This window comes from Haliotis cracherodii, unplaced genomic scaffold (genome assembly GCF_022045235.1).
Source record: "Haliotis cracherodii isolate W230 unplaced genomic scaffold, xgHalCrac1.p SCAF_10, whole genome shotgun sequence".
NCBI lineage: Eukaryota > Metazoa > Mollusca > Gastropoda > Lepetellida > Haliotidae > Haliotis > Haliotis cracherodii.
Genome location: NW_027266265.1, coordinates 8,720,595 through 8,736,519, shown reverse-complemented (window position 1 = coordinate 8,736,519; position 15,925 = coordinate 8,720,595). Strand labels below are relative to the sequence as shown.

Genomic DNA, 15,925 nt, shown 5'->3' with positions numbered 1-15,925 from the left:
AGCTTTGAGTCAGACTCGGCACTCCTCTGTCGATTATCGAACAAAGGAAGGAGATTCAGCGGCCGCGCAACTAAAGACCGTGACTAGTGTAATGCTGAGTTACGCCCCTTGGTTGATATTTTGTAAAATAAAGCGCTATTTTATGTTTCATTTATGAGTGTTTTGTTTCTGTTTTCATTGTCACGCGTTTAAAAAGTAGGAAATATGTTTGATTTTGATAAAGAAGTATTTTTTAATTTGGGAGACTACTAACGAGATCTCACATCCGGGTCTTGTTGCTGTGGACAACGGGAGGAAGCTCCATTGTTGTGTTGACTTTATTTCCTCCCCACAAACGTCAAAATGGTAGGTTCATCGAGGGTCTGACCTTAAATCATAGCAGAAAACTTACATGACTGTTCTAACCGCACTAGCATAGTTGAGGTCGCGATGGTAGGCAGCTTTAACCGATTTCTCTGAAACAGTTGAGAGTAACTTAGGGACGTGTCTCCTATTTTCGCGACATCTTGTTTGTTTATTATCGTGTGAAGATTGGTTTTGGTCGTTCCCTTCGTGAAGAATCAATTTTCAATGGTACGGCTTGTTTGAAGTGAAAACATATGTATGCATTAGATATACAAAACACTTCTGTATGATCATTCTTAGCTCATTATTTCATATTTACGACAAGTTTGTGTTTTCAGTTTTTGGAAAGACTTATGTTACTGCCTGCTTTATTTTGATATGACATGGTTTTGCTTTCTTCTGGTAAGAATCATTTATGATTGTTGTCTCTGTAGCCTCCCAAAAAGAAGAAGAGTGGGAAGAAAGGCAAGAAGGGGAAGAAGTCTGGCAAGGCGAAAACCCCAACCGTCATAGATGGAATCTCAACAGAGGAAATGACAAAAGAGCAGGTTTGTTGTATTCCCGCTTAATCTGTTAATTATGTAAATTAAATATGTATTCTACACATGTAGGTACTTAAGTTAAATATTTAAAAACACTTTTCATCTACTCCCTTCAAACTGGTGTCGTGTGGGTTCGAGAGCTTTATAGGACGCAAAATTACAATACTTCCACAAGAAAGTGTGATGGCAAATGATCATGATGTAACAGTCATCGTGGAGTTTGGCAAGGTTGACGGAATGCCTGTTTATAATTACAAAATAAGTTGCAGATTTGCTAATCGAATACCCAGGGTTACTTCACAATATTTTGATGATACGCACAAGTTTTATTTTTGTAGCGTATCTGTAATGTTCGTTGCGTATTTGATACGCTTGGATTTTATTTTACTGCGTATTTCTGCATTTCTGATGCATATTTTACGCAGATACGCAGCTTATCTGGAGCTCTGAAATGTTATTAAATGTCCTGAGTAGCACCCGGGTAAGCACAGGACAACCCAGACCTGTTTTTAGTTATGTGATATATTGATCATAACAATAAAATTCCATGGTTACACTTGCACAAGTCGCTAATTTGTTTGCATTTCTTTCTGACTATGCACACATTCCTTCTTACTTTGTATGTTTGATTAAAAACAAAGCTTCAGTCAACTTCAGTGTGACCTGTGAAGTTTCCAGGGTAGAATAGGTCTTCAGCAACCCATAGTTGTCGTTAAAGGCGACTATTCTTGTTGTAAAAGGTGGCTAACGGGATTGGGTGGTCAGGCTCTCTGACTTGATTGAAACTTGTCATCGATCCCAATTGTGTGGATTGATGCTCATGATGTCAATTACTGGATTGTCTGGTCCAGCTTCATATATTTACAGACCGCCGTCATATAGCTTGAATATTGCTGAATGCGGCGTTAAACAAACAAAACAAAAATCAACTTCAGTGTGTTCATGATCAGATTGTTTTATGCTAGTATATCTAAATACTTTTTGCCTCTGCTCCAGTAAAACAATCCCCAACTGAACATTTTGTACACAACTTAGACCAACAGTGGGTACCTAGGTAGGGTCGGGTAGTTGGGGGAAGGGTATCTGTGTAGGGAGGGGTACCCGTGTAGTAAATTTGGACACGTCCAAGCCCTACTATGGATGAAATTATATTTCATATGTACTTTTAAAATTTTTTGTTAACTATAAAAATAGGAAAATAATGGTCTGCTAGCACAAGCAATACTTTCAACTCCTTGTGTATTTCTGGATAGTAGAAATGAAGACATTGGGAGATTTGTTGTACATGTGCATCTTAAAGAAAGAAATATGAACTCATAAACAAGGATTTATTAACTAACCTATTATGTGATAATAAAATAGCTGGAAGAGCACATTGTCCGGCTGCGAGATGAGTTGGATCGAGAGCGGGAGGAGAGGAACTACTTCCAGCTGGAGCGAGACAAAGTGAACACGTTCTGGGAGATCACAAAGCGTCAGCTGGAGGAGAAGAAGGCAGAACTCAGGAATAAGGATCGGGAAATGGAAGATGCAGAAGAGAGACATCAAGTTGAAATCAAGGTATGATACCTTTTTTGACATAATAAGCGCCCAGGGCGCTCTCAAAATTAGAAATAGAGTGCTCTTATTAGAATATTATGTTGGTGAAAAAAAAAAGGAGTTGAAAAATTTGGTGGTTTATGCTGACAGCCTGAAATATTTATATACAACAGATATATATTTCCAGAATTTATAATTGCTCATAATTAAGGATGCATATAACACATGTATTATATAGGAATAAAACTTATCTTGTGTAAGTCTTGTGTACATTGATCGATCAGAAGGAGTGTTAATTGGGATTGTTCAGTAGGCAATATATTAGCAAATACCACCATGGGCGCTTATTAGAGCGGGGCGCTTATTACTTTGAATATGGTAAACATTGTGTGTAATCTCATAGTGTTATATAACCTGTTGGATAACCCTTGGATGAAATTGTTCTCATTTTCACTCATTAACAAGACCATATTTTTAAATCGAATCCATATATACATGAATTGTAAAGGCATAGAAGCTAGTAATAGCTCCCAACATGGGCACATTTCTCTAATGTTATAGGTGCTGATACTTCATCTCACATTATTGTGATATATTTCCATATATTGATTAAGAATATAATTAATTATTCAGTTGTGTAAAGAAAACTTACCTTTGTAGACCTGCAATTTATCAATTTCATACTAACTATGACTGTCAGTCCATTTGGTCCATTTGCACAATATAAATTGAATTTGCCTGCCATGTGTATTTACTTTCAAATCCCAGATTAATCCCAGAGTAGATGAGGTCGATTTCACTGTTGGCCTATATCCAGTTAAAATTACAAAGGGTTTGCTGAAACGTAAAGTAGATGGCCCCTGTGTGTTTTATTTTTTAAATTTGATCATCTTGGTTGTATAACAGCCAGTCGCCATTTTGTATTGTTGTGTACAACAACTTCTTTAATTACTCATAAATCCCCATGCAATGATGCAAATGGAAGCCAAGATGTAATCCCAGAGTGCCAGAAAAAACTGTTTGGGGTTGAGGAGTTCTAAACTTTCCAGAACCCTGCAAGGTGACTACGCGACCTGACGTTAAGCCACTTCGTGGTCTCCACCATGTAGTTATAAACCAGCATTAGAAATTGGCACTAGTCCTGTAGTCCTTGCAAAACTGACCAATGGTTAATGTATCATAAGGACCAGTAGAAATTTGTCCTTTATAAGGCTTTTGCTACTTGTTATCATTATAAGGACTAGTGGACTAAAAATGTTAGTTTCTACCCCTGTAAACCAATTTGGAGAAGGGCCAGGAACTTTAAAAAGAAGTAAGCCCTGCTCTCTACATACAAATTTGTTGTTAAATCTACCCCTGAAAGTATTTGGTCCCAAATGAAGATGTGTCCGTGTCATATCCCTGTGGGGCCAGTGTGATAATTCTGCTACCATTCCTGCACGTTTGTCTGTGTATTCCAGGTGTATAAACAAAAGGTGAAGCACTTGTTGTATGAGCATCAGAATAACATCTCAGAGCTGAAGGCACAGGGTGCAGTGTCTCTGAAATTAGCTGAAGACACTCATCAGTATGAGGAGAAGGATCTTCGGAAGGACCGCCGTGCTCTCAAGGTGGAACTCAAAGAGCAGGAGATGGCTCATGAAGATGTTATCAAGAATCTGAAGAGGGTGAGTGATCTGAGAATGTCTCTTTCTAGCCTAAATCAAGTCTAGTCTTAACCCTTGCCATTTCAAGCCTTTTGTGGGGCGGTCGGGTAGCCTAGTGGTTCAAGCGTTCGCACGCCACGCCGAAGACCCGGGTTCGATTCCCGACATGGGTGCAATGTATGAAGCCCATTTCTGGTGTCCCCTGCCCTGATATTGCTGGAATATTGCTAAAAGCGGCGTAAACCATACTCACTCACTCAAGCCGTTTGTGGCTCGATTGTGGTGCCACCCCTTGTAGAACAGGAGTTGTGTCCCCTGTTATTAAAACCAGATGTCCAATCAGGTCGCTGTTCTTATTTCCAATGGCGTCACAATAACTACCACCACAGCAGACGACCTGGTCAATCAGATGATGAAAAGATTCCAGATTATGTCCCTGACAGACAAACAAAATGACAGATTATCATAGTAAAGATTAGAAGATAAAGCAAAGTAAGAAAGTAAAGCATTTTGCTCTTTGTGTTTCAGAGAAGGTGAAGGGAGGGATATATAATATCAAACTGTTATAGATACTGTCGTAGCAGGATATATAATATCATCATGTTATAGATACTGTCGTAGCAGGATATATAATATCATCATGTTATAGATACTGTCGTAGCAGGATATATAATATCATCATGTTATAGATACTGTCGTAGCAGGATATATAATATCATCATGTTATAGATACTGTCGTAGCAGGATATATAATATCATCATGTTATAGATACTGTCGTAGGAGGATATATAATATCAACATGTTATAGATACTGTCGTAGGAGGATATATAATATCATCATGTTATAGATACTGTCGTAGGAGGATATATAATATCATCATGTTATAGATACTGTCGTAGCAGGATATATAATATCAACATGTTATAGATACTGTCGTAGGAGGATATATAATATCATCATGTTATAGATACTGTCGTAGCAGGATATATAATATCAGCATGTTATAGATACTGTCGTAGGAGGATATATAATATCAACATGTTATAGATACTGTCGTAGGAGGATATATAATATCATCATGTTATAGATACTGTCGTAGGAGGATATATAATATCATCATGTTATAGATACTGTCGTAGGAGGATATATAATATCATCATGTTATAGATACTGTCGTAGGAGGATATATAATATCATCATGTTATAGATACTGTCGTAGGAGGATATATAATATCATCATGTTATAGATACTGTCGTAGCAGGATAACTATATACTGACACACAATGGGAACACATCATGTTTTCAAGCATCAGACATGATGTGTGTTTTTTTCTTATTTTCATCTCAAAACACATCAAATGAGATTTGAACCCAGATGGCAACACTGAACTGTATGGCTACTCATGCCTAAATACACAGTAAGGCTTGTTTTGATTATTGTGGGAATTTTGCCCAATATTACAAAAATTGTGATTAAAAGTGTTTCAGTATCACATGTGAAATACACAGGGTTCTGTAAATATGTTGTTGTGTTTTCTTCCAGAAAAATGATGAGCAGATCACGGAACTGAGGCGGGACTTTGAGCGCCAGGCACGGGAGATTGAGTCGAAGTACGAGAAGAAGATGCGAGCTCTGCGAGATGAGCTGGACCTGAGGAGGAAGACTGAGATCCATGAGATCGAGGAGAGGAAGAACGGTCAGATCAACACCTTGATGAAGAACCATGAGAAGGCCTTCAGTGATATCAAGAACTACTACAATGATATCACGCTCAACAACCTTGCCCTCATCAACACACTCAAGGTAGGGAAAGGACATGTAGTAATAAGATCAAGACATTTAGGAACTGGCACAAGTTCCACTGTCCTTTCCAAAACTTGGTGTTTATTATCTTGAGGACGGGGACTCAAAATATGGTTGTTTGTGTCAAAGTTACTATCTTTGATTTACATTTGAATACTATGGGTGTTGTCTCAACCAATTTCATTAAGATCAGATCTTAGTTCTCACTAACGCTAAAAGATCAGAGGACATCCTATTACAGGTCAGTCAGAACAACCTTTCACTAACTGTGACCAACCAATCAAATGACCAACATGAAATTGACAATCACGAATCAGATATAAGATTTCTCAAGCTATACAGCACTTGTTTCAAACTGAGGACTACGCTTTGAAAAATATTTTGACAATTCTTGATTCAAAATTTTAAAAGTGAACTAAAGAATATTCTGGAATGTCTAATAGATGGCCTAGATACTGTGGCATTACTTCCCACATGCAAGCAAAGTCTCTTCAATTCAAATGTTTATCCCACTGAAGCAAGAGATAGGCAGAGGTTTTGACAGATTCGGATGGAAAGCCAGTAACTGTCTTTCAGAATACCCAGTGTTAAATTTTTCGAGGTTGCATGGTTAGATAAAACATGGTGACAGGTACTTTCCTGATCTGGTAAGCGATGCTCTGATTGGATGTCCTCAGATCTTTGTTTTGAATCAGTTTTGCATATGGTGAATGTTGTATAGAAAAGTGCTGATACCCATTCTTTCCTATAGCATTTATCATTGACCTAAAGAATGCTCAAATAATTTAAACTGACAAAATATATGTGACACAAGTAGTGGAGACGTGGTTTCAGTTTTAAATAGTGTGGATATTTTACCAACACATTCTAGTAATTAAAATAGTGAGTAATTCAACAATGATGTTCCAATCTATTATAAGCATAAAGCTTTACAATTTTTTTATTTTACAAATGGTACAGGGGTAACCTAACTGCTATTACAGAGAGTTCTTGGTACTCATAAATAGATACAACCAGCATTGGCGGATCTTGAATAATGGTTCAATGGATGCCCCCAAACCTTTTTTCAGATACCATACATGTTAAACTCGCCCTCAGCTAAGTCACATGGTAACTTGGGTATCATGTGTACACCATCGTTTGCAAAATCCAGGATCCTTCTATGAAAAGTGTTGGTTATTCAGGAAATCACGATTGTCGTGACGAATAGTTGGCATTTTGTGTGGCAGGAACAAGTTGAGGACATGAAGAAGAAGGAGGAGCGGATGGAGAAGCAGATGGCGGAGGTGATCGCCGAGAACAAGCGGCTGACGGAACCGCTGCAGAAGGCCCGCGAGGAAGTGGAAGACCTCCGCAAACAGCTCGCCAACTATGAGAAGGATAAAGAGACTCTCCGTGTAAGTACATCTGTCGCATGGAGGAAGAGAGGTGGCTTAGACTATATACAAGTTCAGTCTGAGTATCACTCATATATATATATATGACTCAATATTGTTTAGATTTTATCAATACAAGGATAGAGACCAAACACTCTTTATTAGATTCAGTGTTGCTGTGGATATGTACTGCTGTTATACAACCTTTATAGCAATGAAGTTAAGCAGATTAAGTTCATATGTGATGATCTGTGGATTCGAGTTAATCAAGGGGAGGTAATTTGTGAAGGAGTTGTGTCCCTTTGATCAGGAAGAGCATGAGAAAGTAATGGTATTTTGTTTGTTTATTTGTGAAACTCAGTAATTGTTTTTGTTTAATTGATGTTCATTTTTTATCATTAGTTATAAATCTCTGTCTGCAGATGACCAAGGCCAGGTTACGGGTGACAGAGGATGATTTCCGTGCACTTAAATGGGAGCACGAAGTCTTAGAACAGAGATTCCAGAAGGTAACGCAAATGAAAAATCATACTTTATTCTTGAGTTGCATTGATTAGTTTAGTTTATTTCTTCCATATTTGTACAACAGCAGTGGTCCGTGACCAGGAGAGAGTTTGGTTAAACTCCGCTTTAAACAGAATTTCATGTATAATAAAGCGTGTCAACGTGATGGAGAAAAGAGGAAAGTGATGTAAGTCTCAAATGTTTACCACTTTGGTGAATTCCACAAGCATGGTCTGGTGATGGCAAACCTAGAAACCTAATCAGGATGAACCGAGATTCAAACTTACTATCTAGGCTGCCTAAGGGACAAAATCCACATCGAACTGCAGTGCATAGATAGTTGGCCAGCTGTGTCTCCCAATGACCATGATATATTAACTGTATAAAATTACCTGTAAACTTTCATAAGATAAGGGCTTATGACCAAATGTTTAGACCTAGATAATTCTTTAAGAGTTTAGAGAATGTGAGAGGACGTCTATGTTCTTGTTTGATGCTGCAGACTCAGGAGGAGAGAGACGATCTGTACCGCAAGTTCGTCAAAGCAATCCATGAGGTTCAACAGAAGAGTAACTTCAAGAATCTCCTCCTGGAGAAGAAGCTGAACGCCTTGGCCGACACCTTGGAGAAGAAGGAAGCCCAGTTGAACGAAGTCTTATCTGCATCTAACCTTGACCCCACTGCGCTCACCGTTGTCACGCGGAAGTTAGAGGTACGCTGTAGTCACATAGCATACATAGATCCAGAGTTGGAGTGCACGGATGCACCTACCTTCTTTTTGAAGTGTACTTAACATTTATACATTCGGAAATTTCATAGGTGATCCAGAAGACTGAAAGTAAATGTATAACTACACTATGATGAACTAATTTGGTGAATATATTTTCGACAGAATAAGGCGATTACTGACAGCATATTCCGGTAGCAAATTTCATTATTTAAAAAAAAGCTGTTTCCATGCTTGCATAGTTACATGTTACAGAATTCTTCTCCTACCTTGTATCCTTGTGAAGATATATGTAGGACTCTGATCTTTAGTAGGACTCTGTTCGTGGTGGATTCTCATATCTATACAGATTCCGCAAATAGGGCAGATATTGGCGTATACTCAGATCTATGGCAGATTATCATATGATACTAATAACATGCAGTTTCTATAGCGCTAAATGTCATATAGGTTCAAATAAAGCGGCAGACATTCGATGATCAACGTTGTGATTTCTCTGGATTATTTTAATCATTTCCCCTTAAAGCAGCATCGTCATGTGCAGGGATTGCATGTTAGTACTTTTCTTAAAACATTCCCCGAAGTTTCATCATAGAAATAATTTTCTAAGACCTTCTCCACCATCCTCTCACTTGCTGGAGTTGATAAAATCCTGCATATGTCCACACTTCGCCACTTCCAATTCATAGCCTTCACATGTGTAATTTCTTGAACTTTTGGAAAATCATTTCAAAAGGATTCAGCATTAGGATCTTTAGATACTTGTTTCTTCCTCTACCAGCATTAATCCGCCATAAGAAAACCTTTGTTTTTTCTATCGGTAATAGACGTTAAAATTACATGACATTATCACAGGGGTAATAGACGTTAAACTTATATGACATCATCACAGGGGTAATAGACGTTAAACTTACATGACATCATCACAGGGGTAATAGACGTTAAACTTATATGACATCACCACAGGGGTAATAGACGTTAAAATTACATGACATCATCACAGGGGTAATAGACGTTAAACTTACATGACATCATCACAGGGGTAATAGACGTTAAACTTACATGACATCATCACAGGGGTAATAGACGTTAAACTTACATGACATCATCACAGGGGTAATAGACTTTAAACTTACATGACATCATCACAGGGGTAATAGACGTTAAACTTACATGACATCATCACAGGGGTAATAGACTTTAAACTTACATGACATCATCACAGGGGTAATAGACTTTAAACTTACATGACATCATCACAGGCAAGGAGTCCTGACCTCAACTCAAGCATGTCATATAACATTGAGAATCCGCCCTAAAATTAGAGTCCCACAATAGATCTCAGTCCTGCATATATGAAGTACAATGATGGGCAACATTTTTCTCTAAATTGTTGGCTTGAATAAAATCTCATCAATTATTGCCTTTGTCACATGGTTCGGTTGATACATTTGTCCATTTGAATTTGATGTGTAGGCCAAATGTTACATCTTCTTCTTGATATTCTAGGACGTGCTTGACTCCAAGAACAGTGCCATCAAGGATCTACAATATGAACTGGCCAGAGTGTGCAAGGTAAAGCCAAGGCTAATACATGCTCTTGTGTGGTATTCCATTAACACCCGGGGTAGAATTGGTCTTCAGTAACCCATGCTTGCTGTGAGAGTTGTCTTATGCTGGTCGTAAGAGGCGACTAACGGGATTGGGTGGTCAGGCCTGCTGACTTGGTTGATGCATGTCATCGTATCCAAATTGCGTATGTCGATGCTCATGATGTCAATCATTGGATTGTCTGGTCCAAGTTTGATAATTGCAGACCACTGTTATGCAGCTTGAATATTGCTGAGTGTGCGGCGCTGTACAACAAACAAACAAATCTTAAGTGGTACTTATGGAATAAAATGTTTCTTTGGAGAGTTTTGAAAGGCCGTCTAGAACTATAAAGGAACTGTATGTGTTCGCTTAATGTAGGGTGTGTTTAATTTAGGGCTTAATGTTCCTGGTCTAGATCCAGTTCATTTTCACATGCAATCCATCAAAATAATTGCAGTATGGAGTTTACATGAGTTATCTCCCTTCTCCTTTAACAATGTCTGCAGAAACATAATTTAGATCTTTATAGGCGCACATATCATAATGGTTTTATTTTACTCACAAATTTACAAAATGCACAAAAATATAATTGTTTTGAATACTTGTAATGACATCCGTTCTTTTCGCATCAGGCTCACAATGACCTGCTGAGGACCTACGAGTCCAAGCTACGTCAGTTCGGCATTCCAACAGAAGAACTTGGCTTCAAGCCCCTCGAGAGTACAGTCGGCGGTCAGACCCTTGGACATGGTCCAGCAGGACTTGTGTCTGCTCCATCCTAACATGTTAGCATCCCCATCTACCCATCTATTTATTGCCAGAAGCTAAGCATCAACATTGGAAGTAAAAAATGTTTTTATTTGATACACATTATGAAAATATAATTTTAAAGAAATGCCTCATTTAAATGAAATTGAAATGTTTTTGGTCAATGTTTTGTTCTAAAGTTTTTATGTAGGGTACATTTTGGTTTTTGGATTTTCCAGTCTGGTTTTAATACAGGCATTGTGAAGTTTATTTCTTTTTTTTAGTATGTACATTAGACCAAACAAGTTCATTTATGATTATGATACTTATTTTAGTAATATTGTGGGTCAGTATATTGTTGACTTTCTTCCGTCCAATATTTTTAAGTCCAAAGGCAGTATATTGTACGAGATGTATTTTACTATGTGTATCATGTTGAGTGAAATTAGCAGGGCATCGATTGCTACAGCCTCATGTAAACAATGTACATATCAATATAGCGGGTGTGCACATGGCCGGCGTATTGTACAGTCTGTGATATCTTGAGAAAATAAATTTACTCACTGAAATTTGCTTTTGTTTTTTTAATTAGGAAGTTCAGAGATGGCAAACATTACTTAAAACATGATCACAACTTTGTGATTTATCAATGTTCATGTTTGGTCAGAGTGCTGACTAAGAACAAGTCCCTTGGTTGATTGTGTGATTCGTACACTGAAGGTGTATGGTACGGCTTTTACCATTGACCACTGCTTGATCCAAAGCCAGAGTCTAGTAAAATTTACACTGGAGTTGGCTCAGCTGAAAATACTCCCTTTTTAGTTGAAATTCATTTTTTTTCTTGATAATAATTGTATTGATGTCATGGAGAAACTTATACAACTCTGTTATGTCTGCCTCAGTGACGAAGGGGATCATGTGTCAGCCTCTGTGATTGATATTGGGGTTGTGTCAGCCTTTGTGACTAGGATGGGGATCCGGTGTCAGCCTCAGTGACTAAAATCGGGTCATGTCAGCCTCTGTGACAAAAATGGGGATCAGTTGTCAGCCTCTGTGACTATAATGGGGATCAGTCTCAGCCTCTGTGACTAAAATGGGGATTGGGTGTTGGCCTCTGTGACTAAAATGGGGATCAGTCTCAGCCTCTGTGACTAAAATGGGGACTGGGTGTTGGCCTCTGTGACTAAAATGGGGATCAGGTGTCAGCCTCTGTGACTAAAATGGGGATTGGGTGTTGGCCTCTGTGACTAAAATGGGGATCAGGTGTCAGCCTCTGTGACTAAAATGGTGATTGGGTGTCAGCCTCTGTGACTAAAATGGGGATTGGGTGTCAGCCTCTGTGACTAAGAGGGGGATTGGGTGTTGGCCTCTGTGACTAAAATGGGGATCGGGTGTCTGCCTCTGTGACTAAAATAGGAATCGGGTGTCTGCCTCTGACTCAAATGGGGATCGGGTGTCAGCCTCTGTGACTCAAATGGGGTCGGGTGTCAGCCTCTGTTTCTAAAATGGGGATCAGGTGTCAGCCTCTGTTTCTAAAATGGGAATCAGGTGCCAGCCTCTGTGACTAAAATGGGATCAGGCGTCAACCTCAGTGACCAAAATGGGGATTGGGTGTCAGCATCTATGACCTTGCTTATTTGGGTGTCATCCAGCATCATGGCTTGGATCCTTGATAATTGATAGTATATTTCCAGTTGGTTCGTTTTGATTTTACACCTGTTAAATAGGCCTCCGTCATTTCTACAAGGACCAAAGGGTGTGTTGATGTTTATTGTAATCATGTGTTGTTTGCAAGTTTAGTCACTATTCAATCAGTCCGCCTCCGTGGTCTTGTGGTAGAGCGTCCCACGGGAGAGAGGAAAGTCCGGGGTTCGATCTGGCCGCGTTATACTAAAAGACGTTAAAAGGTGGTACTTCTTGTTACCCTGTCTGGCGCTTGGCATTAAGGGGCTACAACATGGACTGGTCGGCCGGAGTCAGTATACTGTGTCTGAGTGGGGTATTCATGTTAAACTGCGGCATGGTATCTCAGTCAGCTAGCACTATAAATTGGCATCTGTCCGGACTAGTACAAGCAGACACAAACACACACACACAAACACACACACACACACACACACATGCGCGCGCGCATGCATGCACGTCGCTATGTAAGTGCAATAATCTTGGACGCGACATTAAATCCAATTTCACCTCACCTCACTATTCAATCAAGGGACAAACCACTGAAGAGGTACAAAACAAGTAACATGGTCGGGTGGTCAGGCTCGTTGACTTGGCCGATGCATGTCATCCTATACAAATGCTCAAGATATCAATCACTGGATTGTCTGGTTCAGACTCGATTATTTACAGACTGAAGCCATATAGCTAGAATGTTGCTGATGACAGTGTTAACAACCAACTATTGAATAATCATGGTGAGTGGTGGCTTTTACATTCGTTTCTGTTATACCTCAACATTTTTTTATCACTTTGTAAGTCAACGACATTGTCCTTAATCGGCACAAGCAGGGGCATAGGTGGCACCGTCGTTTGAGGTGCCGCGATTCTCTGTGCAGGGTTGCGCCCCTCAAATACGCCAGAAACCTATGGCTGTGGGTTCGAATCCCGGTTCGCTCCGATTATGTTTCTTGGTTGTCAGTACCATACCCGTGTTCGTGGGTTTCACCGAAGTGGTTGACGTCTTCAGATCTGAACAGGGGCGGTCGGGTAGCCTAGTGGTTAAAGCGTTCGCTCGTCACGCCGAAGACCTGGGTTCGAATCCCGACATGGGTACAATGTGTGAAGCCCATTTCTGGTGTCCCCCGCCGTGATATTGCTGGAATATTGCTAAAAGCGGCGTAAAACCATACTCACTCACTCACTCAGATCTGAACACTTTTGATTTTCCTCCCACATTTTGGTGACGCGCCGTGATACTGTTAAATGCGCCCCTACCTCACGCACGAGCGCACCCACCCACCCACTCATTCACCGTATATGGCGGTCAGCGTTGCATGTCGAGAAAGTAGAGTAGGCCCGAATGTTTCATTGTGAAAGCGAAAGTAGGATGACATCATTGAAATCCCGAGTAGTTTATTTTTAGTCCCTGAACATAAAGAAAATCAAATACCAGACGGGTGACGAATACTTTCCTCGGAATAGTTGGGAGTACCAGATTGATCGTCACGCAAGACCTGTACGTTTAGCTCATTGTGTAACGCAGTGGGAGTGTTTGACATATTGTATCTATAGTATTATTGCATGTACTCATATTAAGTTTAAAAAATTTAAACGGCAATAGTATTATATAATCGTTAAATATCGAGGTTAGCTATACAAAGACACAATGTTTAATTGTCGCTTTTCTTGCCGCACGTTTCCTTGTAGCAGTAACCCGGATCGTGAAGATCTTGAATATAACCATCGTTAATGGCTGTATTCTTGTCGTCTTAACTAGTGACTGAGTGAATATGGTTTTACGCCGCTTTGGGCAATAGTAGTAGTAGTAGTAGTAGTAGTAGTAGTAGTGATGGGGAGTGTGTGTTTGTTGTAGTAGTAGTAGTGGTGTGCGTGTGTGTGTGTTGGGGGCGGGGGTGGTTGTGGTGGTGGCGGTGGTGGTATTAGCGCTAGCAAAAACGCACCCAAAGAGCTTTGAAATGAACATGACAGTGTTGATTTCCACGTGCACGATGAGCATTAATTCAAATGAGGTTATGAGTTAGTTGTGTGCTGAAGTTGTCAGGTGGCAGCATGAGCTAATGGTTCGCCCCAGTACGGGAATTTAGAATAGAAACGTTGTGTACTTGGTTAATTAGAAATAAAGATTGACATATTAAAGTGGACTTGGTCCACAATTGGTGGGTAAAACTGAAAAATAGTCACTGTAGTGTAGTTTTAAGAGATACATTAAACGTTGGAACTTGTTTCATGGGGCTCTGTTTCGATATATGAGGTTATCGTCACTCTAGTAGTAGTAGTAGTAGTAGTAGTAGTAGTAGTAGTAGTAGTAGGTTTTACCCCAAAAATGTCGCTGTTCTTTACGTACGTTTGCTGGTGGTGGTTGCAGTAGTAATCTTTATTGCTTAGCTCTCTGCAATATTCCAGCTATATGACGGCGGTCTGTAAATCAAACAATCCAGTGATTGACGCGATGACGTCCCCGCAATTGGGATACGATGACATGCATCAACAAAGTCAGCGAGCTTGACCACCCGATCCCGTTAGTCGCTTCTTACGACAAGCATAGTCGTCTTTTACGGCAAGCATGGGTTCCTGAAGACCTATCCTACCCCGGATCTTCACGGGTCTTACAAAACGGCATGTGGTTTCTTCGTTCTCCACAACGGAGTATCTTACAGCCGTGAAGTCTTTACGAGGATAACAATATCTTTGATTCAAAAAAGCTTGTATGTAATTTACTTTGTTGCAAGGAGAACATTAACAGACATTCAAAACCAATACAAATAATCCCCCAACTTTTCGAACCCGGATCTTAACGGGTTTATTTCTTCCTTGAAGAAAGCGCTTACCTGTACATATATCATGATGCGATCTTTCAAAGAGTTACAATACAATTGCCCAGTATATTCATAGTGATAAGGCAAAGCTATTAATTTATAAATACAGAACTTCATTGTCCTAAAGCGTGTCGAACATGAAGGCATTTGTGCCGGGTTTCACACACGCATGCTGAAGAATGCCATACTTGCACAGCCACTATGTAACTGTTATTTAAAAAAACGGTACCCATGAGGAGTTGATAAGACTGATCAGAAACTGGAGTGCATTGGAGGCGCGTCTTTGCTTTTGCTAAATGTTTGAAGAGCTAATGTCAATGAAGTTCAGTGTTGCGAGTATGTATTATCACGTGAGAGGCTAATGGGTATCTTGTATAGAAATTCTGGTGGTCGGGTGTAGATGGTTACAGCAGGCAGAGTGAGTGAGTGAGTATGGTTTTACGCCGCTTTTAGCAATATTCCGAATCCGAATCGAACCCGGGTCTTCGGCGTGACGAGCGAACGCTTTAACCACTAGGCTACCCGACCGCCATACAGCAGCTAGAAATACAGTAGTAGACATAGCAGTAGCAGTAGTTGTGATGGTGGTAGAGTTGA

General features: G+C 39.8%; 1 protein-coding gene across 1 annotated transcript; it reads left to right on the top strand.

The window, feature by feature from the left end:
- The first annotated feature begins 271 nt into the window (after positions 1-271).
- LOC139446149 (dynein regulatory complex subunit 4-like) lies at positions 272-11,380 on the top strand. Its single transcript, XM_071227451.1, has 10 exons — positions 272-345; positions 780-893; positions 2,250-2,447; positions 3,887-4,093; positions 5,619-5,879; positions 7,109-7,276; positions 7,678-7,764; positions 8,262-8,471; positions 9,996-10,061; positions 10,712-11,380. Exons 1-10 carry the CDS (start codon positions 343-345, stop codon positions 10,859-10,861), a joined length of 1,464 nt encoding a protein of 487 aa, XP_071083552.1. The 5' UTR covers positions 272-342; the 3' UTR covers positions 10,862-11,380.
- Positions 11,381-15,925: the final 4,545 nt, after the last annotated feature.